This window comes from Ranitomeya variabilis, chromosome 7 (genome assembly GCF_051348905.1).
Source record: "Ranitomeya variabilis isolate aRanVar5 chromosome 7, aRanVar5.hap1, whole genome shotgun sequence".
NCBI classification, from domain to species: domain Eukaryota; kingdom Metazoa; phylum Chordata; class Amphibia; order Anura; family Dendrobatidae; genus Ranitomeya; species Ranitomeya variabilis.
The window spans coordinates 37813534-37827812 of NC_135238.1; the positions used below are offsets into that span (position 1 = coordinate 37813534).

Sequence of the window (14279 nt, forward strand, 5' to 3'; positions counted from 1 at the left end):
ACTTGAGAGAATATGTCCAAAAGGGCATCTGCCACCTTATCAGCCATAACTGAGGACAGATCCACTGCCTCCAGGTACCATAGTAAGGATAAAATGTTTTCCAGAGGTGGGGATGGCCAGCGGCCCAACGATGTCCACAGTAATCCTCTGGAAAAGCTCCTCTATCACCATCAAAGGAATCATGGGAATTTAAGGGCAGGCCCAGACTTCCCCCTCCTCGTTGATATGCGATATAGGAGCAACAGTAGTTGGCAACATCTGTCCCCATTTGTGGCCAATAGAATGGTTGGGACAGCTGGGCCCCAAAGTGTCCACCTTGCGGGATCTCTTGGGCAATCCGCAGCAATTCCTCTCTAAACAGATAAGCCACGACCAGTTTTCTCTCTCTCTCTCAGCTACAGGGGGTTACAGGGAACGGTCTAACGGTACAACCTCCCCTGGTCCCAGGATATTCTCTCCTTTTCGGACTCAGAATGGCTTCTCTGAGAGGTCCTGCAATACCTCTAGACTAGCATCTGGGTGCAGAACCACCTGGAACGTCTGACTAGAAGCAGCCAGAAGAGACATTAAGGCCCCAACCTCACTTGAACCCTCTGGGACCATAAATGGTTCGGTTACCTTACTGGATGATGAGGGTCGAGAAGGCAGTGCATTACCAGTATTCTGGGCACTCTGACTATGGGTGGCAGCGGCTATGTAGGTTCTTCCCAGGAAATAACAACTTCCCCTCATTCTGACAGACTATGTCCACCACTTTCCCATCCTCCCCTAATACCTCAAGAGCAGTACTAATCATGGGGCAGCTACCACTTGCCATGTCACTGTCCACTGTAACACTGACCAGCTCCATGGGACCACTTTCTTCATGGTCCTTGTGCCTGTCCACCACCCTTGGCACTAATTCTCACTCCTTTGAGGGGATCCTCAGCAGCCTTACCCTGCAGTGTGACATGGCTGAGTTCTCCTGTATAATGGGCCACATCGTCATCATGTATACCAGTGTTCCCCAACTCCGGTCCTCAAGAGCCACCAACAGGTCATGTTTTTAGGATTTCCTTAGTATTTCACAGGTGATGGAATTATTGTCTGTGAAGGTGATGCAATTATCACCTGGGCAATACTAAGGAAATCTTGAAAACATGACCTGTTGGTGGCTCTTGAGGACCGGAGTTGGGGAACACTGATCTATACCAACATCCAAGTTATCGACATTTGAATAACATGAAGTACCAGATCTGGGAGGGTGGTCAAAGACGTATTGAGCGACCAACTGTCCCAGATCGGTCCCCAATAAAACATGTGTGGGGAGGTTCTCGGACACCCCACTTTCATCAACCCCCTTTTGAAAGACATCCCAGTCTAGGAAAACCTGGGCCATCGCCAAAGGTCAGTGAAAACCCCCAATGGGTCTTCCCAGGGATAAGTTCTTCAGAGTCAATTCAGGGTGGATGAGGGCTCTTTCTGCACTGGTGTCCTTAAGCCCCACAGTGACAATATCACCCATAGTAACTGACACAAGTTGTCACAGACCCTTTCAACCACCCCTCCCACAAGAAAAACAGCTGCATTAAACCCTTGGTTCTTCTTCTTCTGTATTTACGGGCAAGGTGGCACTAATATCCAAGAAGGCTGGAGTTAAAGCACCGGCGGGCGTCAGATGCAGGCAATGTGTAGGAAGGTGGGGAGAGACCGCACCCCCCCTTCCCACCCGAGGACCGGCTGGCGGTGGCATTAGGGTCGGCTTACCTCTTTCTAGGTGGCGACAGCTGACTACCGCATGTCGGGTGTATGGTTGGCCTCATAAGTATCGGCAGTCTGTGTGGCTTTGGCGGCATCCTTTAGCTCTCGGTCCATCACAAACTGTTGCACTTCCATAGGGCAAAGATGAAGAAATTGGACCTTCACCATCAGGTCCTTGAACCGGACCCACTGCTCGAAGTTGTCTCCGAGCCCATCCACCACGTCACCGTAGCTGTTGTGAGGTCCACGCTGGAGGGTGCACAACTTGTTGCTGCACACTTCAGTGGTCGTCTGATATTTTCTTATCAGAGCCTGCTTGGTGGCCTCATAATTTACATCTTGTTCTAGAGCAAGCGTGGTGAACACCTCCAGAGCTTTGCCTCATAGCCCTGGGGTTAAGTATTGAACCCACTAGTCACTGAAAAAGCAGTACTGTCTTCAGGCCTTTTCAAACCCCCTCAAAAATGTGTCCAGAGCAGCGTTCTTTTCCATGAACAAGACAGCGTGGGAACCACGGCTCTCTGACCAGGCGGGGAGGATTTCACCGCCGATCAGAAGTGGGGTTTGCCGCGCTGTCATGCAGAAGACAGTGTGGCAAACACTGGATGTTAGGGCCCCCCAATCAAGTGAATGGGGTCCAGGTACTGTTCTGGTGCCCGAACCCAAACATCCAGGGGTCCGCCCATCTCTACTCATGAAAACTTGTTAGCTTCAGGAGCTTTCAGCAGACTGACAAAAAGGAAGAAATTAAAATAAAAGGAATATTTCAACCCAACTTTAGTGTCCTTTAGTGAAAGGCCATGAGCCGAGGCACTGGTGACCGTGGAGCAAGAGATCTATTGAAAATATCTGGAATTAGTATGTTTACAGGCAGCTGGAATAAAAATGCAAAACCTACAGGAAGATTTAATAGTGAAAACCTGTCAAGTCATTTTGCCCTCTAAACTTCCCCTTAATCGGCCTATAGGGCATGAGTCGGATCCCAAACATTTTTCTGTAAAGCTGAACACCCGTCTTTTAATCTTCAGTCACCTATGTAAAACCCTGGCCTCCGGTAATGTGGCTCTGTATAATTAGCTCAGTCACCATCCTCTGCCCAATAGTGATGCCCACCATAGTTTAATGGATAGCCTGGACTCCGCGGACGTCACAGCACTCCGCCATGGAAGTCCTGAGCACTAGCTCCCTGGACATGCACATTGATAGCTGGGCGTACGACTTCTGGAGCAAGCGCAGATTGAAAAATAAGCCATCGATGTAGGCTAAGCTTCAACGCTAGTAAGAAGTGTGCAGGCGCGGGATTTCCACAGAGAGGAGAGACTTCGGAGCAGTCGGAACATCAATCATGCTGCGGTGAGTATCACTATTGGGTGGACAATCGTGACCGGGAAAATATCCAGTGCCACCCACATGACTACAAGCCAGGGATTTACTGAAAGATTAAAAGTATTTTTTATTTTTTTTTTACGTATATGCAAATTGCCTCTTCAGAGAGGAAGAGGACAGGAACTCTAGCGCCACCTATTGGAAGTAGCAATTCTAAAAGTCAATATCAAGCCTTTACACGAGCCTTGCCATATGACTTCGGATAAAAAGCCAAACCAGAATCTCAATTTGCAGAATCGTGTTTAGGGGTGATGCCCCTCCTCAGTGCAATGCAGGAGATCAGATTTGGCTGTTTCTTCTTGTGGAGATTGACATGCCAGTGTAAGGAGACTTAAAGGCCATGTAATTATCTGGAAAATTAAATATGCAAAATGCCTATTCAAAAAGGAAGAGGATTTACTTCTATACTTTACAGAAACATGTTACAAATGCACATTGCATGACCTGTAGGCAATGGGGGCAGGTTAGTAGGGCAAAAGACCCTTTTTAAAGGGCACAAGTACACACACAGTCATACAGGCCGAACATGCAAGTTCACATCATTCTGGATAGGGAAATGCATTTTAAGGCTCAAACAGAAGCAATTTGGGTAGTCACACCATAAAATACATTATTTTCTGAAAATACATTTTGGCCATGTAAAATAAATACATATGTAAATGAATATTCTTGATGCATAAAACAGATGACACTGGGGCAGTTACGTCGATGCTTTGTCGTGAATCATCTGGATGTGTTGGAGGAGCTGATCGCAATAGACAGGGGTCCGATGCTTGTGCTTCACGGCTTCGATCTCTTGCACCAACAATAATTGGTCGGTGACACTCGCTTCCTTCAAAACGTCTGCAAGACATAGGTCGCACACACGGATCTATTAATGGGCATGGGATTTAGATTCTTTCCTTTAAAATACGATCTTTGATTTTTCGGTCAAAATCATAAAAGGGGACGGTTACGTATCCCAAGCCTCAGCGTAAAGCGTGTATTCCTGGAAGCTGATCACTCCATGACGGCTCGTCAATAAATCACGAAGGCTGCGCTCGTTAGGATTTTACCTTTGATAGGTTGCTGCCACCTGGAGGCGCGTCACTGTTACTACGTGCAAGTAAAGCAGTAGGGACAATGCAAAAAGGCAAGAAATAGAGCAATAATTAAGGTGATTACTTTTGTAAAAAAAGTGCAAACCCGCAATGCTAAAAACTACAAAAAGTCATGAGAATAGTGAGCTGATCCACTGCTCTGCAGCTCTTGCCAGTGATGAAGCTTCTCGCAGAGCTCCAGATAACTCATCATAGTCATCAGTCGGCACTGAGCAGGTTAACGGAGACTATTACGTGACACGTCGTAGTCGCCATGATCAATTGAGTGTATCTGACGAGCTGCCCAGATGATGGGTCTATTTTTCCCCCCTTATGCCACCGTGATTTATGGATGTAAACGACTCCGAGAAGGTCCATACATCATCCGCTGGCAGCACAGACAGGCAGCAATTTGTACAACAGATTAACATGGACCTGTCATCCGTCATAAACCTCGCCAATGTCCATCAGACACCACATGGCCGTGCTGAGAAACAGAGAAGAAAGCGGTGTACAGGAGCCGAATACATGATCTCTGCAAGGAGAAATGATGAGACTATGGGGGAGATCGAGGGAGGCGATCCTAACAAAGTACTGGCGCCAACATAACAAAAACTTGTGCTCTGGTCGAGGGACAGGGCGCCATTTACTAACTGCAAAAAATCTGCATCATGTTCGGTCTATACCAGCGATCTCCATTTAGATAGATACCAGAAACGTGGTCCTGTGGCTTCATGTGAGGCTGGCTTACAGGGCACCTCGGCTACAGACATGGCACCTGTACTGTGTCCTATCCACAGGATCACGCGTCTCTGACCAGACCTTAGACTCACCTAGCACGGCAGCCTGGAGAGCGGCATCTGTGTCATCAAGATGCACAAGGAGGCAGCGGAACAAGAACTCAAGATGACCCCGATTTGTCGTCCTGTCGTACCGGTCGTCAGTGAATTTGAACCATAGACTCAGGGTTTTAGCAGCGGTGATCCGCACTTCATCTGCAGCATCATCCAGACGCTTTACGATTTCTGTGAAGGACACAAGTCTGTAGGTGAAACATGATGGAGCACCGGGTGGTTGTCACCTCCTCAATACAGAAATGAAAACAAAGATGAGCGATTACTTGCTGATCGGGAGGTGTCACCGCCTGGTTCTGAACGGATTGGGGAACTTTTATCCCTTACAAGGCGGCAAGGCAGGTTGGATGTCCGAATGCCGCACCACTCATTCACTATGGGGCTGCATGAAAAAGCCGGGCACCGCGCTTCCCAGCCCCAGCGGTGCGGGCACTGCCACTACATTGACATTGTTGATCAATGCATGTCCCAGTGGTCTGACCCTCACATATCGACAAGTTATCACCTAGCCTTGGATAGGAGAACGTATTTTCTCAGGACAATCACTAACTGAGGGAATCTGTCAGCCGATGCCAACCCATAAACTCATAAACAAGGAAGAAAAAGACTAGACCAATAACGGTATGCACACCCATAAAATATACAAAATATCAAAAAGTTATATTACACCTCAAAAGGACAAGTACACAGTAAAACCATTTAAAAAGGCCTGGATACCGAACCATAGGCCGCCACCCCTGAATACATGTTACAAAAAAATGATAATAACACACATGGATAAAGTGCTTAATATTAAATATATACAATGTCTCTTGTTTATGCAGATAGTATTTCAAATCACAAAATAATACATGCCACAACCAATGAACATACACTGACCAGTAATCAATTTGCTGAGATTCTATAGACAGAACATATCAGTATAGAGTTTTAAATGAGCATGCTCACTGTCCTGTTCAATGTGAAGAATATAAAGGCATAAAGTGTTAAATGGGCATGCTCTTTGCCCAGAATAGTGATCACAGAATAATAATACATGCCACAGCTAATGGTGATACACTGACCAGTCATCGATTTACTGAGACTCTATAGACGGAACATGAAAGTATAAAGTTTTGAATGAGCGTGCTCACTGTCCTGTTCAATATAGATAGAATAAAGGCATGAAGTGTTAAATGAGCATGCTCTTTACCCAGTGTATTGATAGCATGAATAAGACTATCTGAGCATGGGCATAGACCATACGCCCAAGGCCTTAATCAGGCACATACCAATCATCCCCTATTAATTGAAACACGCAGAGAGAGATCTATCACAAGTCTGGCACAATAGCCTGCATGGAATTGAATGAAAAAAGGGAGAAAAGGGAGAAAGGAATGTGCCAAAAGATAGACGAAGCTGCGCTTGCAGCGATACGCGTGGGGCTCTCGCCTCACCCCTGAGCTTGTCTCCTGCTTTTTCCAGGCATCCTGCTTCATGGTATACCATTACTTAGCATTGGTGCTTTATCTTTTGGCACATTCCTAAGCATGCCCATTTAACACTTTATGCCTTTATATTCTTCACATTGAACAGGACAGTGAGCATGCTCATTTAAAACTCTATACTGATATGTTCTGTCTATAGAATCTCAGCAAATTGATTACTGGTCAGTGTATGTTCATTGGTTGTGGCATGTATTATTTTGTGATTTGAAATACTATCTGCATAAACAAGAGACATTGTATATATTTAATATTAAGCACTTTATCCATGTGTGTTATTATCATTTTTTTGTAACATGTATTCAGGGGTGGCGGCCTATGGTTCGGTATCCAGGCCTTTTTAAATGGTTTCACTGTGTACTTGTCCTTTTGAGGTGTAATAAAAGTTTTTGATATTTTGTATATTTTATGGGTGTGCATACCGTTATTGGTCTAGTCTTTTTCTTCCTTGTTTATGCATTCTACTTTACTGGCCAGGTTTTGCGCCCCATTTTTCATGATCTGCGCAGGAGTGCACCGCTTATCTATATTTAACCCATAAACTCATAGCACTACTGAGCAGGTCAAAGGAAACAGTACAAAAATCTCCATTTTTGCTGCAGTAATCCAAGCATGCCTCAGAGAATTAGATTTTATGCGGTCATGCACCATATTCTAATGAATCGTTACGTATCCGATGGATGTTCATTCAGTCAAGTGCACTGGGTTATGAGGGATTCCCCCCCACTTTTGATTGAACATCTTTCGAGAAGACATCTCCCACCAGGGGCAGAAGGGGATGGGTGCTTGGTAGGAGTTGGTCGTGATATTAAATTGGTATGTAGGTCATTGGAAAGTGAATCAAATGACACCCTGATATCTGCGATCCGACATCTTATTCCAGATAAATCCACGTTTTTCTTATATATAAATGAGCTGTTAAGATCTATGGGTTGGACATAGATCTCCCCGAGAATCTGCATCCAGAGCTCATTTTAAATGAAAGGAGAGTTACCAGTGTGAGACATGTAATGACTGACAGTCTGCTCTCCTGATCTCACTGCAGAGCTGTGTGATTATAATGAACACAATACAGCAGAAATGAACTTTGTCTCATTACAAACACATTTGCAGCAGCAGTTGCCCTTTCATCGTGCAATAGCTTCGATATCACAGCCAGCGTGAAAAGGGGAGGGACAGTACAGCAGATCTGACAGCACTGTGAGAGGATAACTTCCAATGTGTTTGTAATGAAACCAGGTTCAACTCTGCTGTACTGTGTTGGTTATAATCAGACACAGCTCTGCAGCAGAGATGGCAGTACTATGAGAGGACAACTGCTGCTGCAAATGTGTTTGTAATGAGACAAAACTCAGCACTGCTGTGTTCGTTCTGATCTCACGGCAGAGATGTAGGTTATTATGAGAGCAAAGTGTCAGTCATCACATCTATCACACTGGTAATGCCCCCTTTTCATTGAAAATAAGCTCTGGAGGCAGATTCTCAGGAAGATCTACGTTCGGCCCATAGATCTTAACAGCATATTTAGAAGTGTGGATTTCTCTGGAATTCTGGAATAAGACATAGGATTGCAGATATCAAAATTCTGTAAATTTTGCACATTGTGCAGAGCAACAGAGCAGGTTGGCTAATACTGGACAAACCCTAATTAATGGGTCCAGGGTGCTGAAAAAAATGACACCCACTGACCGGCTTTTCGACAATCCTCCATATTCAGCACCTTGACCCCCGTTCTGCTGCTTGGATCAACACCTGGCGGGGGTGTCATGTGAGCGCTGCAGCCAATCCGCTTAGAAGAAATTGGAATGCTGCAGCCGGTCAATACCCACAGATGACGCCCCAACCCTGCTTATCTCAGTAGTTGACAACCCCTGTGATTTACACACATTACATATTTTATACTTATACAGTATATGGGAATGAACAGCTGCCTTCTCTCACAAAACAAGAAACAGACAAGCATATACCGGGGTAAATCGCATTCAATTTATCTGCATCCAAGTGCGGCCCGCAGGTTCCGAAGAGGGTCTTCACAACACGACATGACACCAGGCGGCTCGTCTTCGAATCTTCTTCCAGAGTTGCGAGAACCTGGGGCATCAGGACGTCCTGTACCAGGAGAATCTGCAATTTATAGAGGGAGGGGACGCCAATAAATCCAGCCGGTCACTAGAACAAATGGGCTTTGTGCTTTACTTCAATGTATTAAAGGGAATCGGTCAGCGGGTTTTTGCTATGTAATCTGAAGACAACATGCTGTAGGGGTTAAAACACAGATTTCAGCGATGCCTCTCTTATCAAGCTCCGTGGTTTTGTTTGCCTACAATGATCGTTTTATTCCTTGCTAGGACACAGCAGCACCTGCCTGATAGTCAGACTCCGCCCCTTGCTGTGATAGGCAGCTCACTGTGAACTTTGTAGCCTGGTGTGGGCGGAGTCAGCTTCCTCAGCTCTGCTGCATTGCTAAATCTAAAAACTCTGATAGTTTACTGGGCGCAGCCGTTCTGATACTAAGTGATACATCATTGGATTCAGCTTCTCTTCACCTACATCAGGCTGCTCTCAGATGAGGTAGCAAAAACCTGCTGACAGATTCCCTTTAACTGGCTGTCATGTCCAAAGTAACAAAGAAAATAGAAATCTCATTGTAATGCTTCTTTACCAGCGACACAATTACATATTCCTGAGGTTACATATTATGTAAATCGTATTATTGCTAAGATAGATCAACGACTATCAAATGTGAATAACTGGTCCAAAGCAAGAAAGGATTGCAATGAATGAGCAGTCAAGGACAAATCTATGAAGTCACACCGCCACAGATCAGATTAGTGAAAAAGACCAATAAATCATCCTCCATATACATGGCTTTACATACATCGATCAGCCATACCATTAAGGCTACGTTCACATTTGTGTTGTGCGCCGCAGCGTAGGCGCCGCAACGCACAACGCAAACAAAAACGCAGCAAAACGCATGCACAACGCTGCGTTTTGCGCCGCATGCGTCCTTTTTTTCATTGATTTTGGACACAGCAAAAATGCAACTTGCTGCGTCCTCTGCGCCCTGACGCGAGTGCCGCAGGGACGCATGCGGCGCAAAACGCAAGTGCGACGCATGTCCATGCGCCCCCATGTTAAATATAGGGGCGCATGACGCATGCGGCGACGCTGCGGCGCCCGACGCTGCGGCGCCGACCGCAAATGTGAACGTAGCCTAACAGATGAAGTGAACAGTAGATGATCTCGTTACCCGTCCGGTGGGTAGATATGTTTGGAAGAAATTAAACAGTCAGTTCTAGACGTTAATGTGTAATTAAAAAAAAACAAAAAAAAAAAAACACAACAACAACAATTTACAGTAAAAAAGTTTCCGATGCCTACAGTAGAACTAAGTCAGGACACAATGGAGGCGATTATCAAAGACTCTGTGCTAATAGAGTATCTACTATGTTCGAGTCCCCGCGGCTCCATGTCTCGCGGCTGTTTGACAGCTTCAACACATGCAGGGATTGTCTTAAACACAAAGTCCCTGCATGTGTTGCTGATGTCGAACAGCCGAGAGGCATGCAGCCATGGGGACTCGAACATGGTATTCAAGGACACCAAAGATACTCTATTAGCACCCGAGCATGCTCAGATAACACCTTATCCCAGCACGTTCGCACATCACTACTTCTAATGTCTTGATGAAAATACCACAAAGACTTCAGAGGGAGGTCTTGTGGAGACTACACTTTGCTACATCGGGGTTATCATGGCCCAATACGTGCCTAAACATTATTAACAGAGTCATCATCGAGTCCAGAGTCATGGAAATTGAAGAGTCGGAGTCAGAGGTTTGGCTTACAGACTCCACGGCCTTGTCAGGGCTGTGGAGTCGGAGTTGTGGAGTCAGACCATTTTGGTGGAGTCGGTGTCATGGAAATTGAGGAGTCGGAGGTTTGGCTTACAGACTCCTCAGCCCTGATTATTAAGCGAATGATTAAAATGTTATGGCTGATCAGTGTATATTATACACACTGTCCAAACCAGTCAAAACATAGATCTGTACAGTGATTTATATCCACACAGGGCCTATATAAGGAGGGTGTCACTGCTATAGCGCCCCCCAGTGGCATGCAAGGAACAGCTGGGGAAGCAGATTTGATAAAAGTGATGGACATGTTCCTACGTTTCAGCAACAGATTTTTTTCTTTTTGTCCTTTAGATGTTATATTGGACTCAGATGCACTTTTAGCTGCAGATTACACGATTGTATCCCCTAGCTCGTGCACTGGTGTACCGCACAGAATATATAACTATTCTAAGCTGCGGTAACGGGCGATCAGCACTGATGCCAGTCTACACTCTGTGCATGGCACCATCCGTCAGAGATCCCGCGACATACGCTACCTCTTCATGTGTAAGGACCTCACTCTGCAGCAGGACCCAGAGGCAGGACACGGCTACGGTCCGGATGGCTCCTGCCGTCCTCCCAGCTTGCCACTTCAGGTTCGGAGCCAGGATGTCCCGAATGAAAACTTCAGAGTAAAGATGGAAGTGTCTGGGAGGGAAAAATACATCACATAAAAGTTACCCAGATATAAACATCACAATCATAAAAACATCTATATGGATCGATCCTATACAGCTTTCAGTTTAGATATATGCAAAAATGCTTCAATATTAAGTTTATGCAAGTGTCCAGTAGGGGGCACCCCAACACAAAGAATTGATTACCGGTGCCAACAGTATTAATGTATGGGCATTACCGCTCTACTATAATCCTACACTTTACCGCCACCCTATATAGACTGTCTGCCGCTGCACTGGCGCCCCACGCAGGAACAAAGGGCTTCCAAGTCATTTCATCCCAGTTATTCCTCCCGTAACAGCTTGTGTGTTGGGTATGGAGGGGCCTTGCATTTTTTATCTTATTAATATTGACTTATTGTGTTTGCATGCAGCATTTAATGTTCTGACATCTGGGTCCAAATGTTGCCTTGTAAGCTTCTGACTTATCCGGAGAAATCATTTGTCCTCTATGAGGGTGACTGCCAAAATCATCTGGCAGCATGTTATCTCCCGCAGAACAAAAGGATCAGGCAATTGAATTCCAACCATCCAAGTCTTATGCCCCCAAAATAATCTGATGCTCCATTCCAAGTCCGCAACACTGCAAAATAATATAGTCGACCCACGAAAATCCCTCCAAAAAGAGCCGGCCGCCTTGTGTCTATCTTGCTGTCCCCCTGCCTGTTGTAAAGTGTAATCCGTCTCTAACAGCAAAGATGGCGAGACAGATTAAAGGAAGTGGTGGCGGGTCGTCGTCTCGCTGCTCCTGCTCTCCTGTCTGTCATATTGTGGGCAGACCTAACAGAGAAACAGACCTTCAGCTCTGGGTGGGCAAACCATGCAACATTGGCAACTGCAAAGCAAGCTGGTAAGTGCAGAACGTTCCTGCACCTATAGTGCTGTCAGAATACTGATAGGGGAGGACGTGCCTATCGGAAGAAGAGAGGGAGAACCAAGGAGTGCCAGTACCTAGAGGTCCATATAGGAGGAGGAATAACGGAGGAAGATTGTGGCAGAGTTCTAATTAAAGATGCTCCCGACTTCTCATTATTATTACAGAGAATATAAGCATTTCTGAAATCAGACAGGTCAGGGGAGGGGACGGATCCTCCGAGACTTCCATATACCATATGTAAGACTCAAGTTTGCGGGACCGCCATCCTCTCCCACGGAGTTGGAGTGCCTTGTGCTTTGTTTTTCTTTAGTGAGTTAATGAACTAACATTTCTGTGTAGGACTTGGAGCAGAACAATACGCCTTTCAAGCATTCCTGCCTCTGAAACGTTGTGTGACAAGAGCCCAAAACCGTATGAATGGGCGCTTATTGTATTATATGGAGGGAAGCGTTGGGAACGAACCCTTTGGAGTTGACGGTCTCACTGGCTTTCAGCAGGAGCTTGGACAACATGGAGAAGAGCTTCAGTCGCATCTGTGGCTCTTTGTCTTGTTGAAGGCAGGTCTTCAAAACTGGCATTAAGAGATCGAGATGCTCTCCAATCACAGGGCCTGAAAAACGCAGAGGGAAACGAATGTTACGGTCAGATCACGTTTTCTTTAACATTTTAGGCACTTTTTTTTTTTAGATCACCACTAGGGGGAGCTCACCACATACTACATTGTATGAAAAGAGCGCAAAAGGATTTCATTTTTTTTCCTCTTTACCACTAGGGGGAGCTCACAAATTTATACATCTCCCATTCAACTCAGCACTGGCCGTCCTTGTGGCGGCTGCCGGCAGTAGTAGTTATGATTTAATGGCGCTTTCCAGGATGTAGGAAAACCGTACAAAACCAGGTCAATATTCCTTTGTCGACAGCCTTTTGCCCCAATACTCGTGGTGCTTGCCCCATTAGTTCCCATAATGCCCAAGCACATCTCTGGATTATCAGTTCGGCGGGAGGGGTTTCATATACTACAAATTCTAGCTCTGCAGGAACAGGGCCCCCTGAGCATGGATATGTGTGAATCTATAATATGTAGTTTACATGTGCTGGCATGTTCAGATATAATAAACAACCTAAAACATAGGTGTCAAGAAAGAACGATGGATAAATAAATAAAGAAAAAGGTGAAAGGACGGACAGACGAGGGGAAGGAAGGAAGGACGAGGGGAAGGACGAGGGGAAGGACGAGGGGAAGGACGAGGGGAAGGACGAGGGGAAGGAAGGAAGGACGAGGGGAAGGAAGGAAGGACGAGGGGAAGGAAGGAAGGACGAGGGGAAGGAAGGAAGGACGAGGGGAAGGAAGGACGGACGAGGGGAAGGACGAGTGGAAGGAAGGACGGACGGACGAGGGGAAGGACGGACGGACGAGGGGAAGGACGGACGGACGAGGGGAAGGACGGACGGACGAGGGGAAGGACGGACGGACGAGGGGAAGGACGGACGGACGAGGGGAAGGACGGACGGACGAGGGGAAGGACGGACGGACGAGGGGAAGGACGGACGGACGAGGGGAAGGACGGACGGACGAGGGGAAGGACGGACGGACGAGGGGAAGGACGGACGGACGAGGGGAAGGACGGACGGACGAGGGGAAGGAAGGACGGACGAGGGGAAGGAAGGACGGACGAGGGGAAGGACGGACGGACGAGGGGAAGGACGGACGGACGAGGGGAAGGACGGACGGACGAGGGGAAGGACGGACGGACGAGGGGAAGGAAGGACGGACGAGGGGAAGGAAGGACGGACGAGGGGAAGGAAGGACGGACGAGGGGAAGGAAGGACGGACGAGGGGAAGGAAGGACGGACGAGGGGAAGGAAGGACGGACGAGGGGAAGGAAGGACGGACGAGGGGGAAGGAAGGACGGACGAGGGGGAAGGAAGGACGGACGAGGGGAAGGAAGGACGGACGAGGGGAAGGAAGGACGGACGAGGGGAAGGAAGGACGGACGAGGGGAAGGAAGGACGGACGAGGGGAAGGAAGGACGGACGAGGGGAAGGAAGGACGGACGAGGGGAAGGAAGGACGGACGAGGGGAAGGAAGGACGGACGAGGGGAAGGAAGGACGGACGAGGGGAAGGACGGACGGACGAGGGGAAGGACGTACGGACGAGGGGAAGGACGAGGGGAAGGAAGGACGGACAAAAGGAAGGACGAGGGGAAGGAAGGACGGACGAGGGGAAGGACGAGTGGAAGGAAGGACGGACGAGGGGAAGGACGAGGGGAAGGACGAGTGGAA

General features: G+C 47.2%; 1 protein-coding gene across 1 annotated transcript in view; it reads right to left on the minus strand.

Annotated features, from left to right (window-relative positions):
- Positions 1–2551: 2551 nt before the first annotated feature.
- DNAAF5 (dynein axonemal assembly factor 5) overlaps positions 2552–14279 on the minus strand; it is a 38315-nt gene continuing 26587 nt past the window's right edge. Inside the window, exons 9-13 of the mRNA XM_077274883.1 lie at positions 12458–12605; positions 10939–11089; positions 8511–8667; positions 5039–5230; positions 2552–3969 (exon numbers count right to left, since the gene is read on the minus strand). Coding sequence (XP_077130998.1) covers positions 3827–3969; positions 5039–5230; positions 8511–8667; positions 10939–11089; positions 12458–12605 — 791 coding nt within the window. The 3' untranslated portion in view covers positions 2552–3826. The remainder of the gene's footprint in view (positions 3970–5038; positions 5231–8510; positions 8668–10938; positions 11090–12457; positions 12606–14279) is intronic.